At 41.2% G+C, this 22,906-nt stretch overlaps 1 protein-coding gene across 4 annotated transcripts in view; it reads left to right on the forward strand.

The window, feature by feature from the left end:
- PRKN (parkin RBR E3 ubiquitin protein ligase) overlaps positions 1-22,906 on the forward strand; it is a 1,621,201-nt gene that overhangs the window by 1,399,334 nt on the left and 198,961 nt on the right. For all 4 annotated transcript variants that reach the window (XM_037817596.1, XM_037817593.1, XM_037817594.1 and 1 more), the window contains exon 10: positions 19,179-19,262. In XM_037817596.1, coding sequence (XP_037673524.1) covers positions 19,179-19,262 — 84 coding nt within the window. The remainder of the gene's footprint in view (positions 1-19,178; positions 19,263-22,906) is intronic.

The raw sequence follows: 22,906 nt of genomic DNA on the forward strand, positions 1-22,906 counted from the left end.
AAGAGGCACTGTGAAGTACTCCTCTGGATTCTCTTTTAAAATCCATGACTGATTTCAAGTAGCATTCTATGGGTATGGAAATCCTGCCAATATTTTTGCCAACAGCTGTCACACCCTTCCTGCATAAAGTATGCATCTGTTGACAGAATTACTCCCCCAGGCCAGTGGAATGCATGTATACCCTCAGCCATCAGCAGCCTAAGGATCCAAAATGCCTTTGTTAAATGAAAAATGAGATTTTTTTGTTATTACAAAAGCAGTACATGCTCTTGACAGAAATATCAGAAAATTGTAAACAAACAAAAAGGATCAAAAAGAAAGCAATCATAATCCCACATAGCTGGATGTGGGATTTTTTTACTCATGGCCCTATACATATACGTGTATACATATGCACATACTTGTATACACACACATACATGCATATTTATTTTAACAGAAATTGGTTTGTGCTGATATGATGCTTTATTGCTAGATTTCCACCTTAATAGTGTGTGCATTCTATCTTTACATTCCTCTAAAGCCATTTTTTAAAACAATTTTTATTGTGAAATATATATACAGAAAAGTGATAACTTTCACAGAATGTTTTAATAAGTAGTTATAGAGCAAATTTCAAAGTGTGGTATGGGTTACAGTTCCACAATTGCAGTTATTTCCTTCTAGCTGTTCTAATACACTAGAGACTAAAAAAAGAACATCTATAGTGATTCAGTAGTCATAATCCTTTGTTAAACCCTATCTTGTCTGCTGCTACTCCCCCCTCACATTTGATCACTGTCTTAATCTTCAGGGATATCTAGGCAATGACCACTCCAACTTGTTCATATTGAAAAGGGTGTCAACATTATGGGGAAAGGAGATACAGCTGGTTAATGTTCCTGAAGAGACTAGTGCCTCTGGGTTTTTTACATGAATGTCATGTTAGAATTAAGGTACCCCAGTATTGCTCAATTGCCTCCCAGAAAACAACTGTACCAGTGCAGTGTTCCTGCTGGCAGAGGGTGTGACTTGCCCATTTCCCCACACCCCTAACTTTTTCACATTTACCAGATGATAGGCAGTATTATTTCTTGTTCTTGTCCATGCATTTCTAGGTTTATGATTAACAATTAATTGCAATTAGCATATTTCTCAGAAATTAGGATAACTTTGGTATGATTTTTTTGTTTGTTTTCCATGTAGATTGTGACTCTCAGCCAAAAAAAAAAGGGAAATGAGTTTTTTTTAAATATAAACAAATGTTAATGACAAACATAGCACACTGTACTATAGAGGCTTTTATGTGGATATTATTTGGTGATCCTAAGTGTTAGAGTATGAGAAAAAGGATAAATTTCTCTAAAGCTCCATTTTATTAAAAATAACTGGTGATCCTAAACTCATGTTCCAAATACTTATTTTGCATGATGTTCCAAAGTCAGTAAAAGCTTTGCCCTCACCTGGCAATTCCAGTGCTAACACCTTTCCTTCTGTTCTATATGCATTTTCTAAGTTTTTCAGTGATGGTGTGATTGTGCTCACATCATAATCCATCATATGAAAGATGAGTATAGATTTACAAATTCTGGTGTGTGGTAATATCATTGAGCATGACTCAAGATGGAGCCCAGATGGAGAGAAACGAGTTGTACATACATTTGAACTGTTTTTTGATCACCAAAAATGAAGAGAGAAGAATCCACTGTGCCTCAGTGAAATGGAAATTACTGGGGAGAAAGGAAGTTTAGAAACTGCCTGTTGAAAGTTGCTTTATTACAGTCAGTCAAAACACACTTTCTTTAGGCTAAACACTGCCTAAGAAGCCACTTTGTCATGATATAGTAGGCATTGCACCCAATATTTTTACTGATATTATAGAGCATAACTTCAGACATAATTCAAAGGAAGAGAATATGAGAGAAATAGCTGAACTGCATCAGTGTCTTTTCAGAGAGCCTCAAACTAAATCTTTAATTTAAAAAATGAGAAAATTAGACACCAGGTGGGAAGATTCCATTGCAAACAGAATTATGTCAAACCAAGTTGCAAGAATATGTAGGGGAAAAAACAATACCTGGAGGCCAGGAGGGTCATTGCCCATGTATCGTTTATTGTCTTCTCTAGTTAGTGGGTTTATTCCCAACACTGAACCTGTACCAGGTGGGCTTTTATTTTTGATTCTTAAGACTAACTTAAGATTCCAAACCTCAGCAGAGTACGATATATTTTTCAAAATTCACTGGAGCTCAAGTCCACTGTTTCAGCTGCCACACTGAAAGCAACAGGTGTAGACTTACAGTCCATCTTTCTCCACTTCCCCGAGGGCCCACCAGGGTAGGAAATGGAGAACATGGGGGTGATTGGGGGGGACCCCCTGTCCCCTTGGGTCCTATTCACATTCCCTGGAAATCCACCAGAAGCACTGATCATGGGGCACCCACTTTAAATAAAAGAACCTGATGGCAACTGCAGCTGCCACAAATTAGCAGCAGTCTTGAAAAAGTAGGACATGTGCACATGATGACAAGTATTTTTTTCCCCAAATGCCATCGTAAGTCTTGTCATTTTCTGACAAACCCTATTTCATACTATGGAATTTGTTCTTATTCTGTAATAAAGGCCTGTGAGATATTTGGGGACATAAAATCTGTATTCCAGTTAAGGAGATGTAGAGCTGGTGGAAATGGCAGAAAGCAGTTTTATCATTGGAACAAAAAATTATAAGGCTGAGCTAGACCATCGCAGCAAAAAAAAAATATTAATCCCATTTTTTTAAAAGCTCCAAAGGATGTTATACTTTTCTGCTGGAAATCCATGCCAATATTTACAACTTGCTCTCTTTTTAAGTTTTCTAGAAGTATGTGGCTACTGAGGAGAAAGAGTGTGTCAGGTTCTCTGTAGCAATAAATGGGAAGGTGTGGCTGGCTGCTCCGTTTCAGTGACTTATTTGTAGTAAGTGTTTCCATCCTCAGATGCAGAGCATTTCCAGAGAAGAGTATTTCATTTTGACTCGTGTCATTGTGCAATGAGTGATATACACTGTGATACATCTTCCCACAGAAAGTGTCTTTCTGAACATGGAAATGTTTTGTTACTGGAAATTGTAAGCAGGGCAAATCCTGGTACATTTTTGGTGAATCTTAATTAAATTGGACCTGTTTGTGCCATTGGCATCATTGACATAGGAAAATATGTTTGAGCTCCAGCTAGGTTCATGATATTTGCTGAATTTTTAATACTGTCTGAGCTTGTCTTGTTTAATCTTATTTATCCTTCACAACCCAAGGTGTCACCATGGCTGTGAAATTTGGCCAGACTGCCTAGAAAGAGCAACCTACTTCTTATTCTGATGCTGCTCCAAACTCTAGCAGAGCACTCACCCCATTGTAGTGTAGTTACCTGTTTATGCATCTGTTTCCTTCTTTCCCTCCTTTAAAATAAATCTGCATTAAGCACCTGCTTTATGCAAAGTCCTGGCTATGGTGGCACTGTGGACACAGGGTAAAATTACTAAGTTCCTGCCAAGTAGAGCTTGCAGTCTAGAGGAGAAGATGGTGAGAAAATGCACACTGCACCATGATGGGGATTAGAATCTGGTTATCAAAGGGCTGTTGGAGCCCTGGGGGGAGCTGCCAACCAAAGTCTGTGGGAGAGGAAAGCTTGCCCAAAAGATTTCCAAGTTGAGAATGGAAGTATCACTAGTAGGAGTTGGCTGGACGGAGAAGGACCAGCGGTAAGTGTAGCTCGGGAGGGGAGACGGAGGCTGTGGCTCTCTCCCTGCCTGAGCCCTGCAGAGACAGGCTCCTGGCTCCGTGCTCTGTGCCCCTGGCTTGTCCCTGCACTGCCTACCCAGGGCGGCCTCACAAGGAACGTTTGGTGATGGATGAACGATTTGATTCAGAACAGCAACTGAGCCCATGAGCCTCTTGCCATTTCTCCACAGAGACTGAGCTCATTTCTGAGCTATTAGCCTTTTAAAAATTTGGTTCCAGTCACAGATGGAAATAAGCGTTCAGTGTAAGATGTTAGATCACTCTAATTATCCCCAAAATAGTCGCTAAATGCCTATGTGTGGTCAGCACAATTCAAATCACTGGGCAGTTGTTTTGTTTTGTTTTGTTTTAAGAGAATAATATTCTATCCTAACATTAGTAAGAATGTCAGAAGAAAAAGGGAACACTTCCACCATGAAGGTTATAAAGCCAGACATTTCTCAAAGGCCTTCGAGCTCTAACAGTCTCTGCAGTTAAACCAAGCAGGGGGAAAGAGGCCCTGCCAAGTTTCTATTTCACTGTTAATTTGGTGTAACGAATGCCTCTTGTGATAGCGGATGGGAAGGGTACCCGTAAAGAGGCCTGGTACAAGACATTTCATTTCCCTCACCCATAATCTGCCCGTTATCAAGTGGAAGTACTTGCTCTTTAGCTGCCACTTAATCAGCTTGCTTTGCATTTCTTTCTCAAAGCAAAAAAATTTGGAAGGGGAAAATTACTTAGACAGGGGCAAGGGTCCTTTAAGCCCAGGTTTCGTTTTATGATTTAGTAAGACAGAGCAAGGTGGGGAGTGTTGCTGTGTGGTAACATTTTTCAGGACACAGATCGATGTCACCTGGTACCGCACCCCTGCAGACACGTGTTATCTGGCGCTGGCCCGCGTCTTAGAAGCAGGCCTCGGTGGATGGGTTGTCATGGACGGGTTGTCGGCGAGGGCCTCAGTGGAAGGCACCTCTGAGCTGTGACCATTGTCTGCAATCAGGGCAGAGGCCATGTCCGGAGAGGCCACTGTGGGAAATCCTCCCACCCCACTAAGCTTCCCCACACTGGGAACCTCCTGCAGTGCACTTAGATACAGAAGCTTAACTGGTGTGTGAAGAAACTGCAGACACTTGGGTCTCTCATCTCCTTTCTCCTGCTTTGAACTGGAATATTTATTAATAATCAGGGCAGAGGTTCAAAATGCCCGAGGTCGAGTAGAAACTTAGACAGCAGAAACTGCCAAGTGCCTAGGAAAACTCCAAATGGCATCCCCGTTGGAAGTAGTTGAGGGACTTTTGAGATTTATTTCAGATTCTATCATTACTACGTGTTTAACTTCCTTCAAGGGTGAAATCCAAATGATGATTCAAACCTTTAAAATTAACTTTAAAATCCTTAGCATTCAAGTGTCACTGGTTCTTTGTAGGACATGTGGGGCTTTTACCTCGTTTCATCAGGGTTTTTCTGAACCACCGTGAGTGAAAGCCCTGATGCTGAAATCATGCAAGACTGAGGCCTCCTCACAGGAGAACCAGCCTGATACTTCACACTTAAAAGCAAATGTCTTTAACAGAAACACTGTGATTGGCTAAATTAGGAGACCTCAATAACATTGGGTCAAAACAAATATGACGAGAAAGTGTAGATTTCTATGATGTGACCTTTATTAAGCTCATCCTATAGTATCATTTAAGTGAGGGATGGCGTGGCAGACATCAGAGCAGATATTTGTTTGCAGAACACTCTGGTCAAGGTGGGCTCCATCCATGATTAATAGCCTGGATGCTATCTGTCCTCGGTACAAGATTTGACAAAGTGAGCGAGCAGGTGGATCAGACACCCAGAAATATGGTGGAAGTTAGAGATAACCTGGGACAGTTCTTATTTCCCAGCTCTCTTCTAACAGAGAAGTCACAATGTGTGGAAGAGAAGTTCATACCCCCTCCCACCTCATTTTCTTTAATTTGACTTATTTTCTATACTCTGAAGTCCTTTCCCCCTTCAGAAAGCAAACTGGAAACCCACGTGATTCTTCCAAAGGCTAAAGTTAAACAGAGTATCCTTTACCAGGAAAAAAAAACCTTTGAATTTCTTTCTGTTAAAACCTCCTAATTTTCATATCTTCTCAATGTCTCCCCACCTTACCTCAATCTGCTTACTAATGAAATCTTGAAGGAGTTCTGCTTATTTTTTGTTCTGTGGCAACTTAGCTGACCACTAACTGGCCAGTAGTCCTCATTCTAAAGGGTTCTGGACCTGTGCTGGCCAGGAGGGTGTCCCCACCTCTGTGTGGCTCCTGAGCACTTACAATGTGGTGACATCCCAAACTGAGATTCATGGTTGGTGAAGAATGCACATCAAAGACTTTGTAAAAAGCAAAAGAATGTAAAATAACTCCTTAATCACTTTTATATTGATTTCCTGCTGAAGCACAAATATTTTCTATATATGGGGTGAATATAAAACATTAATTTCACTTGTTTCTTTTCACTGTTCTAATGGCACCACTAGACCTCTTAAAATTAGCACTGTGTCTCACAATCTGTTTCTATTGCATGATGCTGTTCTAGACTGTGAGCTTTCACCAATGGTTTAAAAATTAAGCATACAAAAATATTGCAGAATTCCACTTGCAGAGTCTAGTCTAGCTGGATTTTCTTAGTAATACATTCCCAGTATCTAGAACTGATTTTTTGTTTTAGGTGAGCATTTTCTGTCCACCTCCCATTGCCTGACTCTAATGCTCCATGAAGTGGGTCCTAGAGGCTTTCCATGCCCCCTTGGGACACACAGTGCTGGGGTCTAGCCCAACCTAACTGCTAGATGAGCTTCCAGCCCCTCAACCCAAACCCCACACCTCCCACAAAGCCATGTCTTCCCATTTTGGCCTCTGCTCCCCATTGTGTGTCTCCATCAGTGATTGCTCCCACCAGCACCCTCAGCTGCCTGGGAGACAGACTGGCTCTCCTCAGCACCTCCAGCTCACGGATCCCAGATTGGGGAACCCTGGCCTCTCTCTCCCTGGAAGCCCCCAGTACTTAAAATTGTCCCAAACACACAGCGCTCACCACAAGCCAACTTGAGTTAGCGTTGTTTGGGCAACGTCATTTCCTTCAAACTCAACAGGTCTCGTTTACCTTCCACTTCCTCCTGGAGACCTGTGCTGACTGCCCCCAGGCCAGGGGTCCTCACGCCCTGCACTCCCATAGCACCTCCTTCTGGCTCCTTCCAGACACAGAGACCACAGCAGACTGTAAACTCAATCCAGTCAAGAATGTCCAATGTGTTTGCCATTTGCAACATCTAGCACCCTTCCTGGCTGTGCCAGTTTGGGTGCATTATGTCCCCCAAAATGCCATGTTCTTTGATGCAATCTTGTGAGGGCAGATATATTAGTGTTGAGTAGGTTGAAATCTTTTGATTGATTGTTTCCATGGAGATATGACTCAATCAACTGTGGGTGAAACATTTGAGTAAATTATTTACATGAAGATATGGACCCCACCCATTCAGGGTAGGTCTTGATTTAATCACTGGAGTCCTATAAAAGAGCTCACAGACAGAAGGAGATCAGAGCAGCTGAGAGTGACATTTTAGAGAACAGCTAAGAGAGATGTTTTGGAGACAGCCATTGAAAGCAGAATTTTGCTGACAGTTTGAAGATGGTAGCCCAGTGTTTGCTCTGGAGAAGATAAGAGAGGATGAAATGTCCTAAGAGCAATATTTTGAAGAATGCACAGAAGCTGAGAGAGGAGCTGGGACATAGCTGAGATCAGCAGATGCCAGCCACGTGCCTTCCCATGAGACTAAAATTAGTGGCTCAAAAGAGGTTTTCCTGATGCTGTTTGCCTTCCATCAGTGAAGGTATAGGTGAATTGATGCCTTAATTTGGACATTTCCGTGGCCTTCAGACTGTAAATTTGTAACCAAATAAACCCCCTTTATAAAAGCCAATCCATTTCTGTTTTTTTTGCATAATGGCAGCATTAGCAAGCCGCAACACTGGCACATAGCATATTCTCAATAAATGGAGGGAAGGTTGGGTGAAGGGAGCAAGGGAATGAGGGGGGATGAATTGTGACTCATGAGACTGGAAATATCTCCTCATCTCTGTACACCCACAGGGCACCTGTATGTAGTGGGTACTCTGCAAATTTTGGTCAAATGAGTGAGCTAGAGCAGTGCTTCTAAAGTCCGATGTGCACACAAATCACCTGGCGAGTCATGTTAAAACCCAGATCCCGATTAAGTCAGACAGAGATAAGCCTGAGATTCTGCATTTCTCGTAAGCTCCCAGCTGATGCCGATGCAGTCAGTCTGAGAACCACATTTGGAGCAGTGGGGAGCTGGAGGGTTTGTGCCATTACATCGATTCAGCCCTCAACATGGTTGGGTTTCCTTGAATTAGTGTCTCATCAGTGCCCTAATAGACAATAACTTCTCCAGGCTGCCTTCTCATTCTTAATTCCTGTCTTCTCCCTGACTCCAGAAGATTAGTAGCTGGTATCTCGCTTTGTCAGGAAGGTTAGAGGCACAGAGTATCATCTTCATTTAACTTTCCTATTAACATATTATGTCCCAGGATTTTGCCTTCCCACAAGCCTAAAAAAAAAAAAAAAAAAAGTCCCTCTTTCTTTTTAAAGCCATCATCCCTTAAGGGTTTGGATTTCCCAGGCTGTGACTTTCTCTAGGACTTTGCTCTCACTCTGTTCCCTCTCCTTCTGGCATATGAGTTTCTGGTGAATAATTGTTTCATTGTATACAATTGATAAGATTGAGTCATTGGACTAAAATTAGTGGCTCGAAAGTCACTCAAGAGCTCCTTCTTGCTGAGCGTCGTAGGTCTCATTTCCCCCGTTCTCTCTGGGCTGACTTCCTCCTCCTCATCCCTGGGTTCCAGTGATACCGTGTCCTCCACGTGCTTCTCAGAAGTTCGAGCCTTTCCAGCGACTACTGCTCCTTCATTCTTCAAATACCCATCAATTCTGCCCATGTGACAGCTGCCCTGCTAGCCCTGGTCACGTAAGGAATACAGTGGCCCCAGCCCTCCCAGGGCTCACAGCCTTGCACAGGGAATACGTAGGCAAATGGATAAATAAAATGCATCAGCCTAAATTCTGGACGACCAACATGTGCACGAGTGTTTTCTGAGAATACAGGAGCAGCCTCTAGCTCAAACTGAGAAGTGCAGATCACATTCTGGGAGACTCTGAGGTTGGGCTGAGCATCTAAGGGTGAGTGGGTGTTCTCTACAGAAAGCAGGAAGAGGAGACGGTGGCTCCAGGAAGGATTAGGCAGGCAGGTGAGCAGGGCCTGTTCAGGAAGCTGCAGGGAACCCTCTTGCTTCTCTATCCCTAGCTCTTGTCTTGATGTCTTTGACATTCTACTCATTTATCCCTGTATTCTTTCTATCTGATAATTCCACAATAGTCACACATTTGGACTTGAGTCTGGGGTGACTGCAGCACATCCCAATGGGAATGTGCAATAGGCAGCCTGAGGTTTTGGAGAGAGCTCAGCCATGGAGGAAAGATTTTAAGACATGATTGGCAGAGAGATCATGGATTGGTCTGATACTTGAACTGCTTGCCACAGAAGAAAATGCAAAAAGGAGAAGAGCAAATGGCATTTTCCACCCATCATCTTCTACTGACCTCAACCACTCGGGTCTCCTTCCTATGAATTTCTGCAGACCTGCATCCTGCACTCCACAATTGGGTGCACGACTGTATATTGTATTATATTGATCTGCAGCTCTTTTGTTTTGCATAAGCATCACCTCTCCAACTGAATTGTAAACTCCTTGCAGTGGGTGTCTAGCATTCAACAAACCCATAGATCACCTGCTATGTTCCAGGCTGGATTTGGGGGAGACAAAAATGAATAAGATATAGTTTGGAAGAATTGTATCTTCACAAGAATTTCATTAGAATAAGATCTATTTAGAAGGGGAGACAGATGAAAATACTTTCATACAGAGGAGTAAACATTTTAAGAGTAGTATGACTAGGAAAGAGATGGTGCTTGTGAGAAAAATACCATGACAATTTTAGTTGAGTTTTGGTGGGAAAGGTGCATATTTCCAAAGAACCTATGATAGTGCTCAGCACACAAAAAAGGTTTAATATATGATTTTGATTGATTGATCAATGATAAGCGGCAAACCACAAAAGACAAGAGTCTCTAAGAGGTCCCAGTGGGGGAGCCCCCAACAGGGTTTATGTCCTAGCCCCATTTCCAGAGCCAACCCTGCCCTGAGTTGCCCCAAGTCATGCCCGGGTGTCCAGGGGAAGTGTCCCGTCTTCCCTGCTGTCTCAGAGCATACGGAGGTTCACAGGCACGTGGGACAAATTGGGCTCAGATTGCCATATGGCACGGATTTCACATTTTTACAGGGATAATGTAATCATTTTTACAGAGTCTAGTGCCTTGCTACAGATTGTAAATGATAAGGTCACAAGAATTAGAGACCAGTTAAAAATTAGAGAAGACATATGCTGCACATTTTACTAATGAGTGGCCATATTCAAACATGCTCACTAATTAATGGCGATATTTGAATGGGTGCACTAATGAATGGTAATATTTGAAGTAGTGTTGAATTTGATTCTCCGTGACCAGTGCTCCATTCCTGAAAGGAGCCAACTCTCCATAAGGTCTGGGAAATGCCGATTTTCCAGCACACCTGGGCAGGCCTTGCAAAGTGTTAAAGGGAATTTTCATTCCAAACAGAAATTCTCCCGGCAAGAAGTTTGTTTACACAAATGTTAGTGGTGTGAATGTTATAATCAAATGCTTACAGGAATCCCAGCTTGCCACCAAATCCACTTTAGCCTGTGGAACCAAGGGATGTCACAAAACAGAGGAAAGAGTGGGGGAATTTGGACAGTGGGGACCATTACCACAGGAATTGTTCTTTAAAATGGTTACCACAAAGAGAGTAAGACAGGGAGTGGGGGGATTGGGAAGAGAGCATTGCTGCCATGTATCACATCTGTCACTACTTCCCCAGCATTCCCCAGCTCCTGCTGTAGTGACACACAGCAAGGGATGCTGAGAGCCATTTCTGCTCAAAATTGAAGACCTAGGACATGACCATGGGTGATTGAACCTGCTGCTCTGATCTCATTTTCCCCTCCCTCTAACCTAGACCTCTAATTTGTTGACTGTCAGTATTTTAAGCCATGAAGCTAAAATTCACTTAAAGCCCTTTGCAGGTAAATGGGCCAAATTTGGGCCAGTGGGAACAGAAGACAGCAGGCTCCGTGCTCCTTGGGCCTCGTCAATGAGCCCGTGCACGTGGAGCTGGGAAGGCAGATGAGGGCTGGACACAGGCTGTGCCTGACCCTGCTGCACCCCACAGACAAGACCCAAAAGTGATTCTGAGTCACTTCTTTGACCAGAAACATGTCTCTGTGGTAATATAAAGTGAATAAAGAAGATCTTAGCAAACGTACTGTGACTTATTTGAGAGTCTTCTAATGCCATTTCTGAACCACGGTCATTGAAAACGCAGTGTGTTGGGGAAGGGAATCAGGCCTTCACACACCCGGCTACTAAGAAAGTTCCCAATAGCCATCAAAATTTGAAAATCCAAATACCCTTTGCATGTGACTATCCTGTTTCTAGAAATGCATCCTACACATTTCCTTTTACATGTGCAAAAGGACCAACAGAGAAGGTCCTTCCCCACAGCTTTTATAATGACAAAGTATTGGAAAGGATGTAAGTGATTATCGGTAGGGGGCTAGTTAAATGAATTAAGGTTCATCTATCAACTGGAATATTGTGCACCTGCTTAAGAAGAACGCAGCAGCTCAATATGTGCTGATACAGAGTAGTCTGTATGAGCCATTACGCGAAAAAGCAAGGTGCAGAATATACAGTATAATATATAATACAATGTAATAATATTTTATAAATCTATATACATACATATTTACTTGAATGCATAAAATATATCTGGAAGGATGCACACAGATGACAGTTGCCTGTGGGAAACTTTGTAGCTGACCTAAGGGGTAGGGAGACATTTTTTTCACTGTTTACCTTTTATACCTTTTGAATTTGTGCCACATGCATGTGTTATCCATTAAAAAAAAATAGGCCACTTTTTTAAAAACCAGGACAATGTGAATTATATAGCTCAATAAAGCTGTTGAGGAAAAGAATATATATATAGACAATAATCACATTTTTAAGTTAAGGAAAAACAACCAGGATTCTTTTGCAGTAGGAAATAATTTTAAATACTGTTGGTCATAATTCCCAGCAGTTCTGTCACCAGTGGTATCACCACCACTGTCCGAAGCATTTATTAAGCAAAATGGACATGGTCTCTTCATCGCATGAGCTCATCTTCTCGGGTGGGTACCTGGTTCCGAGACAGATATTAACAAAGATTTCTATCAGATAGTGCATATGGTGGGTGTGTAAATTAAGACTGCACTGAAAGATTGAATGGGCGCTTTATAAGATGATGAGGTCCAAGAAGGGAATTTTCATAGTTCTTATGAGAGCTCCTTTGAAAGGCAATCAAACCAAGAAAAGTGAGGGCCTTTTTAAGGTAGCAAACCCAAAAGAAAAATAATTTGGGGAATGAGGGTGATAGATGTCACAATATTTTATGGGCCTGTAGGCAGCTTTGTTTAAGCATCCTTGATGATTAGCATAGAATTTGAAAAATAAAAAGGAATTGACCAGCTCAGTTATATTCACTCCCCCAAATTATTTATTTTTAGCCCTCTGGAGACTGCATCTGAAAGATCTTCTTCATCTGTTTTCATTTAGAGCATAACACAGTTTAAGATTGTTTCGCATGGTGAGACTCTGTGATTTTAAGATGTGTGCTTGAAAGGAAATGTACCCACTTTCTTCTTTTCAACATCGCGTTTTAGTGCGTTATAATCTAACACCATTTCTGTTCTGTGGCCCTGTCTCATCAGAATGAGTTTTGCATATATCAGCCCCTGGTCACTCCACGGGGAGCCTCACTCTTTGGATTTGCTATTTTTAATGCACTGAGGCTGACTCTTATATATCACTGCTGCCATCTTCTGGGGAGTCCTACATCTAAAGAAAAATATTTCTTCTACTCCCAAAGAAGTGCAGACGTGTGCCTCGTTCTTTCGGTGTTTCCCTTGAACATTGTCCTCAGATGTAAGGGTCCTCCATGGCATTTGATTCTCTCTGGTTCTTGTAACACAGAACTTCGGAGCCACGGAAGAAGAGTAAATGGCACATCATAAAGTGCATTCAGACAAGATGCTGTCGTGACAGGAAACAGGCACAAAGAAATTTTGGCTTTCATGCAGAGACCATTCAACTTGAAGAATCAGCAGCTTATTTCAAGGGTCATTACTTGTAGGTACCAGCTGGGTCGCAGCTTGATCGATCCACAGCCGCTCAACGTCCTGGTCACAGTGGAAGCTGTTCATTTGTTTCCTTTTCATGCTTCCAAAGAGGAAATATACATGCATCTCCTTTTGAATGGTGCTGAAGGGAAATCAAACTCAAACTTCATTCCAATGTCTATTACACTGACCTGATAGTGAATGATGAACCTGATAGGCAGATGGTACAGCTGTCTGGGGCACTGGATCTCTGCAGGGGTTGACAGAGCTGCCTGTCTGCAGGTTTAGGAGCAAAGTGACACCAACCCAACCTTTCTATACAGCAGCCCCGTGGTCCAGGGTCACTTAGATGCTTTGCATTTCCTAGGAGAAGGTGCCCAGTTTTGCCTGGGACTTTCATGCAGCAAAAATCATAAATGGTACAAAAGGAATTACTTCAATGCACAAGGTGCTTTACTATCACCTTACTTTCATATAGCACTTTATTGCTTATAAAGCTTTGTAACCCTGTGAGAAAAGTATTTATTGTGTTTGCTATATGCTGGAAACTTTGTTACATATTTATGATCTCATTTACTCCACCAATGCTATTATTCCTTTTTACATAAGCAAAAACTATGCATATGTTTCTGTGTACATAGCATGTTTTTCTTGCATATCTTCTGTTGAGATAGTTCTGACAAATGCCATTCTGTTTCATAGTTTTGGGTATTTTTAAAGAATGTTTTGAAGCCTTTTAAAAACTGTAAAAGTAATACATATTTACTCTTTCAGGTCTCTAAACTCTGACTCCATACTACATTTGATCAGAAAGCAACATGTAGGGTCTGTATTATCTTAGTTCCCATGGTAGTCAGTTGTATGCGCCAAGAGAGGGGCTTCTGACTCCATGTCTTTCTGAGGTCAAAGCCTTGACTTTTAAATGCTAAACTATGTTTGATTTTTAAAAATATACATTCCTACTACATGATTTCATGTGTTACAATATGCTATTCTTTTATGTGTCATCCAAGTTCAAGACTCATAAAAGTAAATATGCAACACATTTTAATTACAGGGCAAAAATATGGCTTGACTGTTAATATTTGGATGTTAAGCAGTAGAAAAAACTGTCTTATTGAATCAGGCCTGTATTAAATAGTTTTAAAAAAATTTTACACCTTGTCTTAGGCACTTAGGATGAGCTACTTACTACAGTCAAGCGAGAAGTTTGGCACCAAACTCTGAGGCAGGTAACCCAAAGAGAAAAATGTATTAGATTACCATTTCATCATCAAATAAAAGGAAAAATCATCTTATTGTGAGTAGTGAACTTTTTTCTGAAATTGACTTCTGAGATGAATTTGTCCTGTGGGTTCTTGGGATTAAAAAAACATGGGAAGAGTTTCAAACTACAATGTTGTAAGTAACAAAGAAAAGTGCAAAAAGTTGCCTATTACAGCAGTCCTTTTGCCGAAGACCAGGGAATAAACCAACCTAGTGAATTTTTTTTCTATAGGCTCTGTCTCACTTAGGCTTCCACCAAAGAAACAGATCCAGTAGGAGATATTTTCCAGAGACGTATTTCAAGAAATTGGTTTACGCGATAGTGGGGGCTGGTGAGGCAGGTCAGAAATCCACAGGGTAGCCACCAGGAAGGGAAGCTGGAAACACTGGGCCCAGGTTGAAGCCGCAGTCCCCAGGAAGAATTTCTTTTTCTTCAAGGAAGCATCAATTCTGTCTTAAGGCTTTTCAACTGACCGAATCAGGCCCACCTTGGTTATCTAGGAGAATCTTCCTTTCTTGAATCCTTCACATCAACAACTAGATTAGTATTTGACTAACTGGGGAGGGACTATAGCTTAACCAAGTTGGCACATACAACTGACTACCATGGGAACTAAGATAATATAGGCCCTACATGTTGCTTTCTGATCAAATGTAATAAGGAGATGGAGTCGAGAAACCCTAAAGAATAAATATGTATTACTTTTATAATTTCTAAAAGTCTTCCAAAAATTCTTAAAAAAAAAAACTACAGAACTGAACAGCATTTGTCAGATCTATCTCAAGAGAAGAAATGCAAGAAAGTATACTATATAAACAGAAAGATATCTGTTACATTCAGTTAGTATTTACTCCTAAAGTCCGGAGCTATCTTATGCATCCTAAGTGAGCCCCAGCAAATGTGAGAGCACAGCTAATTAACAGCAAATCCCCAGGTAATTTGCAGCTTTCTCCATTGTTGGTTAAAGACAGAGCCATACGGTGCAGATATGAAACATGCAGGTCAGCGGAGATAATGTGAAAATGTTGGAGCCAGGCCTGTCTTCTCCCCTGGCAACCTCTTTGTAAAAACTCGTGCCACTGAGAGTGTTCGCAATCCAACCCCAAGCATTATCTCAAGAGGCGTTGTATCTGCCTAAGATAATTTGTTCACCGTGCCCTTAGCAATGCAGCAACTCTTTCATTGTGCCTCTAGGCCAAAAAATATCTATCAGTTCCATTATTAAATATTTAGGTCTAAATAATTGACTAAGAATCAATGTCCTAACAATTTAGCAGTCATATGGGAAAAAAAAAACAGAACACATAAATTGAAAGACAAAATGCAGTTTTATTTTATTCTTAAATAACCACATTTCATGTTCCAAATTGATTTTCATGTGTGCTTTTTTTTTAATCCCAGTCCAGATTTGCAAAGATTGGATGTCAATATGCATTACCACTGTAACCTACTTGGTTAGTAATTTGCAGTGTCCAACAGATGTTGAGTGTCACTGTGCTTTCCTCAAAATTTGAAAATATCTCATTGCACCCTATGAGTTTGTTGTGGCACCCCCAGGGTGCTTCAGTACACAGTTTGGGAACTGAAGGCCTAGGAATCTGTACAAGCACCTGGTTGAGAGTCTGGAGTTCTGGATAGTGTAATTAAAAACCTAAGCATTTCAGAGATCAAATCAGACCTTTTAGATAGCTCCTCATTGTTGTATGAGATAGACTCATGCTGCTTTAGTGGGAAAGACCCAATAAATTATGTATCTAAATTTAATTATACTATGAATAGAAGCAAAATAACAAGTGTGTTGGTGTTAAATCAGCAGCTCCTTGTTCCTCCAGCTTTTGTCTCACTTTTGCCATACCGAAATGGCGAGGCTTTAATTTTTATATGCTCTTTCTTATTTGTTATGGGTTTGTGTCAGGAAAGACCTATTTATTTTGACAAACTGATCAACCTTCAGGGTATTCCCCTACCACGAAAACAATTTTATATCTCATCCACTAGCTAATAAGATGTGAAGAGTTTTCCCTGTCACGCCATGAGATCAGACTTGCTACCGTAGAAAGCAGAGGGGTGAAATCACATATCTAGTTCTTCTCTATGATTGAACTGTACAGTCCACATTATTTTTTAACATAGCACACAGAGCAGAGTGATATGTCTGAGGCAAACTCTAAGATTGGCAGAGGCATTTAAAAAAATAGTAAAACTTGGGCAAAAACCCTAGAACCCAATTCACTCACTCTTTGTTGGATCAGCTTTCAGTTTAAAGAAAATAAAATTGAAAGAAACTAAAACCTGGTAGTGGAGGTGATTTGTGTGAGAGTGTGCTGACACACACTCCTCCCCCACTAACCTGAAACCTTTAAATAATGTTTTATATCCCACAAAACTGGGGTTCAGTCCTTTGGCTGTGAAAAGAGAGAAGAATGTATTACTCTGAGAAGTGATAACTAGTAAATAGACAGTGGCATGTCTCTGAAGAAGAGGTCATTTCCTTATAAAATGCTTTCCTTTTTTGTTTATGTTTCAAGATTAAAATAATTTTCAAATGAATTTTAAAAACAAGATATTGGACATAGGGAAGGAGGGAAATTTGTTCCCATGGTGAAGACAACATAAAGATGTTCTATGGGCCGCTCTTTTTGAGAAAAGAAGGAATGGAGATGGAAAAGAAGTCAGTATTTGGGGGGTAAAGATGGTTTACCTATATTGTGTTTGTGTTCTGTTTTGTTTCTCAGTTCAAAGCAATCTTAAGCAAAACTAGGCTGAATTCTTGGCTTGTGCTACAGAACATTAATTTGAGAAGTTTCAGGAAGTTTCAACTTAAATTCTTTGTGTCTTCCAGACATTCTGTGCTATTGCTTTATCATTCATGTATAGCTACATAAAAAGCACCCCAAAACTTGGGGCTTGGTTTTGGTTTTGCCCATGAACCTGCAGTTTGGGCTGAGTCCCATGGAGACAGCTTGTGGGGTTGGTCAGCTGCTTTTAACGTGGCTCACTCGTGCGGCTGGCAAGTTGGAGCTGGTTGTCTGCTGAAAGCTCAGCCAGGGCTGTGGGCCGGGAGCCTGGGGTCCTCCTGGCTCCTCAGGGCCCCTCCATGGGCTGCTGGGCACCTTCACAGCCTGGTGGCTGGACTTCAAGAGCAAACAGTCCAGAGACAGGAGGTGGAATCATCACCTCACCTAATTTTCACCATGGCCATAGGAGATAGTTATCACGATTATCCCGGTTTTTCAGAGAAGGAAACTGAGGCACAGACACCAGGATGGCTTTCCCAAGGTCTCACAATTGGTGATGATGGCATAAAGAGACAAATCCTGCCATCAGGCTGCAGAGTCCACCCCCTCAGCCATTATGGCAGATGCTAGAGTGTGGTTGGAGGGGATGAAAATTAGAAGTACTTTCTGGGGAAGTCTAAAGGCAGGATAGGCCCTGAACCAGCCGGGCTGACTTTCACTTTTTCATCTTCCTTCATTAAAAGATGAGGTGAGACCTGGATTGTTGCTGATGTTCTCACAAACATTGAGGACTGACAGCTTGGTATGCCAAGCCCTACATCTTGGGGCTTGCCCTTATGAGGCTCATCACTGCAAAGGAGAGGCTAAACCTGCTTATAATTGTGCCTGAGTCTCCCCCTGAGTGCCTCTTTGTTGCTCAGATGTGGCCTCTCTCTCTAGCTAAGCCACCTTGGCAGGTGGACTCACTGCCCTCTCCCCATGTGGGACCTGACTCCCAGAGGTATAAATCTCCCTAGCTATGCAGAATATGACTCCTGAGGATGAATCTGTACTGATATCGTGGAATTGAGAACATCTTCTTGAGCAAAAGGGAGATTCATGAAAAGAAATAAAGCTTCAGTGGCTGAGAGATTTCAAATGGAGTTGAGAGGTCACTCTGGTGGACATTCTTATGCATTGTAAAGATAACACTTTTTAGGTTTTAATGCATTGGAATAGCTAGAAGTAAATACCTGAAAGTACCAAACCCCAACCCAGTAGCCTTGACTCTTGAAGACGATTGTATAAAAATGTAGCTTACAAGGTGTGACAGTGTGATTGTGAAAACCTTGTGGATCACACTCCCTTTATCCAGTGTATGGATGGCTGAGTAGAAAAATGGGGACAAAAACTAAATGAAAACTAGGGTGGGATGGGGGGGTGGTTTGGGTGTTCCTTTTTAATTTTATTTTTTATTCTTAATTGTATTCTTTCTGGTATAAGGAAAATGTTCAAAAAATAGATTGGGGTGATGAATGCACAACTATATGATGGTACTGTGAACAGTTGATTGTACACCACAGATGATTGTATGGTATGTGAATATATCTCAATAAAGCTGAATTAAAAAAAAAAAAAGATGAGGTGAGAAATTGAGAAGACTCCACTTGAGGCCATCCCATCTTTCCATAACAGGCAATTAGTATGAAAATAAGTCCATTACCATAGACAGAGAAATCCTTTATGTGTGTAAACAGATATTAGACATGAAATTGTTTTCCACATATTCTAACACCCATGACACTTTACTGCAGGTATTTATTTGCATAATTTGTCTCTTCCACTAGACTGGAAACATCTTGGAGAAAGGAAAGGCAACTTACTCATCTTTGTAACCCTGCTACACACTGCTTAGAACATTCTTTAATGAAGTGCAAACAAACCCATCAAAATATAACTCTGATCCTCTTTGCAAAAAGATATTTGTTTTAGACACCATCACAAAGGTCAGGGGAATGAATAAATGAGGTTGCAAAAGGAAGAAGGTGCTGTGGACAAATGTGCCCAGCAAGCCCCTCCCTAACACATGCCTGTTTTTTTGCAGTTTATCTTTTGCCGGGATTGTAGAGAAGCATACCATGAAGGGGAATGCAGTGCCTTACTTGAAGCCTCAGGAACAGCTACTCAGGTATGGACCACCCCACTCTTTCTTCAGAGCAGAGCTCAGGACATGGGTGGGGGAGGAGAGCAGTGTCCTGGAGGTTGGTGAGAGTTCCACCCCAATAAGGAAAACCACAGATGCAATAGGGGCTCCAGCTTCCTCCACCACCAAGTCCTTCTCCCAGACCCCTCCCCACCTCAGGGAGGACCAGGTGCTGCAGCCTTCCCAAAAGCTGTTGGTGGTGACTTGATCCTCCCATGGTAGTTTTCCCCCAGAGGTGTATGGAATAGAGATTTGGAACATCAGAGTAAGTCAGAGGAGTCTTTAGAGGGGAGATATAACAATTTAACAATCCCTAAATCAGAGAAATCAATACTTACCCTACTTTTAGCAAAAATGAAAAGAGTAATTCCATTAACAATAGCAACTAAAATAGAATCAAATATCTGGGAATAAATTTAACCAAGAAGGTAAAGTGTTTATACATGGAAAACTACAGCTCTTATTAGAGGAAATGAAATAAAACCTAAATAAATGGAAGGATGGAAGGCTATTTTATGTTCATGGATTGAAAACCAAATGCTTTTAAGATATTGCTTCCATCCAAAGCAATTTACAGATTCAGTGCAATCCCAATCAAAATTCCAACAGTCATCTTTGTGGAAATGGAAAGGCCAATCATCAAATTTATACGGAAGAGTAAGGAGTACTGAATAGCCAAAGCCATGTTGAAAAGAAGAATGAAGTTGGAGGACTCACACTTTCTGATTTTAAAACTCATTACAAAGCTACAGTAATCAAAATAGCATGGTACAAGGATAGACATATAGACCAAGGAATTGAGTTGAGAATTCAGAAATAAACCCTCACATCTACGATCAGTTGATCTTTGACAAGGCAGCCAAGTCTACTCAATGGGGAAAGAATAGTCTCTTTAACAAATGGTGCTGGGAAAACTGGATATCCATTTGCAAAAGAATGACAGAGGTCTCCTACCTCACAACTTACATAAAAATTAAGTCAAAATGGATCAAAAACCTAAATATAAGAACCAAAACTATGAAACACCTAGAAGAAAGTGTAGGGCAGCAACTTCAGGACCTTGTGTTGAATAATGATTTCTCAAATTTTACACCAAAAGTAGGAGCAACAAAAGAAAAAATAGATAATTGGAATTCATCAAATTAATAACTTTCATGCATCAAAAGACTTCATCAGGATTAAAAGGCAACCTACAGAATTGGAGAAAATTTGTGGAAACCACATATCCCATAAGAGTTTAGTATCCAGAATGTATAAGGAATCCTGCGTCTCACCAACAAAAAGATATGCAACAGGAGGACATCATCAACATGGCAATAAAAACAGCAACTAAAAACTTCTATCCAGAGATTCAGTGAAAAAAAGGACAATTCTGAATTGCTTGAAACTCTGGAGGAGGATATAGATTGGAGAAGGACCCTGCAAATGCTGAACTGAAGAAGAAGAAGACATATCAGGTAGGAATCCTCTGTCCCAGACCAGCCAGTCCTCTCCCCTCCCCCTCACTCATTCTCAGTGGGTGAAAGGCTCAGCAGATGGGACCCCTCCCACCAGGGGGAATATAAAATCTCTCACAGCAGTGAGACATATCCCCATTTGAAGACCCAGGGGACAGGGGAGATCATTTCAAGATCCAGGTCAGTGAGGGACAAAGGGACTGAGAAAACATGGACAGAGACTGTGTTTCAGCCCTGGGTCTGAAAGCCCTACCCCCACCCTTGAGGGAAGCAGCAGTGGACATCCGTTTCTTTGCCTGGGAGGTGGCTGGAGTAATGGATCAGCTGGGGTAGTCTTGTGCCACAGGTGGAGTACCACATTGAGCCAGATTTTGGCTGGCAAAGTGAGGGCATAGGAATCCTGCAGTTTCAGCTCACCTGTGTAGACGCAGCCTGTGCTCAGAGGCTAAGCAGCTTCTGAAGTCAATTAAGTTACCAAACAGTTCCATCTGCTGGACAGTTTGGAAGCTGCAAGGGAATTGAAACACTTTAAAAAGATGCTCCAGACCCTTTCTTAGGACCACAGGAGCTGGTCTACATGCCCTGCACAGAAACCCGTCCCTGTTTTTTTCTGAGAAATATAGACGAGCCAATTGTTAAAGCTGGGCTCTAAAACAAACCCAGGTCTTGTTGGCCAGTGAAAAACAGAGCATCACTGGGAGCCAGCAGGTTTGTTTTACCACACACAGTGAACTTGCTGGGATGCCAGTGCCTACCTCCCATCCCTGTGGCAGGCCATAGTGGGTGCCTGATTTTGGAGGGTAGACTGGAGGGCAAAGCCAACAATCTGACAATTGGCCAGTGAGAGAAACAAAGAACAGATAGAGATCAAAGACAATGACCAAAAAAAAAAAAAAAAAAAGCAAAGAAAAGAAAAGTTATCCAGAATAAACTGATCAAGAAAATCTGATGCCTTTCGACACCCATGGTTGTAAATCCTCCTGGCAATGCAGGAAATGACTCCTTGAGATGAGCCTGGACCCAGCACTGTGGGATTGAGAGCATCTTCTTGACCAAAAGAGGAAAAAGAGATGAAACAAAATAAGGATCCAGTGGATGAGTGATTTCAAATGGAGCTGAGAGGTCACTCTGGAGGGTATTCTTATGCACTATATAGATGATATCACTTTTTAGTTTTTAGTGTTTTGGAAAGCTAGAGGGAAATAACTGAAGCTGTCAAACCGCAAACCAGTGACCTTGATTCTTGAAGATGATTGTATAACTATTTACGTTGCACAGTGTGACTGTGTGACTGTGAAAACCTTGTGGCTCACACTCCCTTTATCCAGTGTATGGACAGATAAGTGTGAAAATGGAGACAAAAATTAGATGAAGAATAGTGTAGGATGGAGGGGATGGAAAGATTTAGGTGTTCTTTTTTGCTTTTATTTTTATTTTGGAGTAAGGAAGAGGTTCAAAAATTGATTCTGGTGATGAACACAAAACTGTATAATGGTGCTGTGAATAATTGATTATACACTGTGAATGACTGTAGGGTGTATGAATATATCTCAAACTGTATTTTAAAAAAGCAAATGAACAATGGGGTGAGGAGGGGAATGAGATGTTTTGGATATTCTTTTTTATTTTAATTTTTGTTTTATTTTTTGGAGTAATGAAAATGTTCAAAGATTGTGGTGATGAATGCACAACTATATGACAATACTGTGAACAACTGATTGTACACACTGGATGATTGTATGTTATGTGATTATGTCTCAATAAAATTGCATAAAAAAAAAGGAAAATCAGATGCCTAGACAGCAAAAGATCATGAACCATGCCAGGAAAAAATATGGCCAAGTCAAAGGAAAAAATTGGCAAGTCAACTGAGATTTGTGTGTTGAAACAACTGATTAAAGATATTCAAACAAATGTGCTAAATCAACTCAAACATCAAATCAATGTCTAAAGGAAAGATATAGCAAAAGAATTGGAGAATATAAAGAAAACATTGGGAGAATATTAGGAAGAATTTGGAAGTTTGAAAAAACAATGGCAAAACTTATGGGAATGAGAGGCACACATGTGACAATGGAGTCACATGACAGCAGATTTAAAGAGGCAGAAGAAAATATTCAGGAACTAGAGGACAGGACATCTGAAATCCTACACACAAAGGATCAGATAGGG

This window comes from Choloepus didactylus, chromosome 24, assembly GCF_015220235.1.
Source record: "Choloepus didactylus isolate mChoDid1 chromosome 24, mChoDid1.pri, whole genome shotgun sequence".
Taxonomy (NCBI): domain Eukaryota; kingdom Metazoa; phylum Chordata; class Mammalia; order Pilosa; family Megalonychidae; genus Choloepus; species Choloepus didactylus.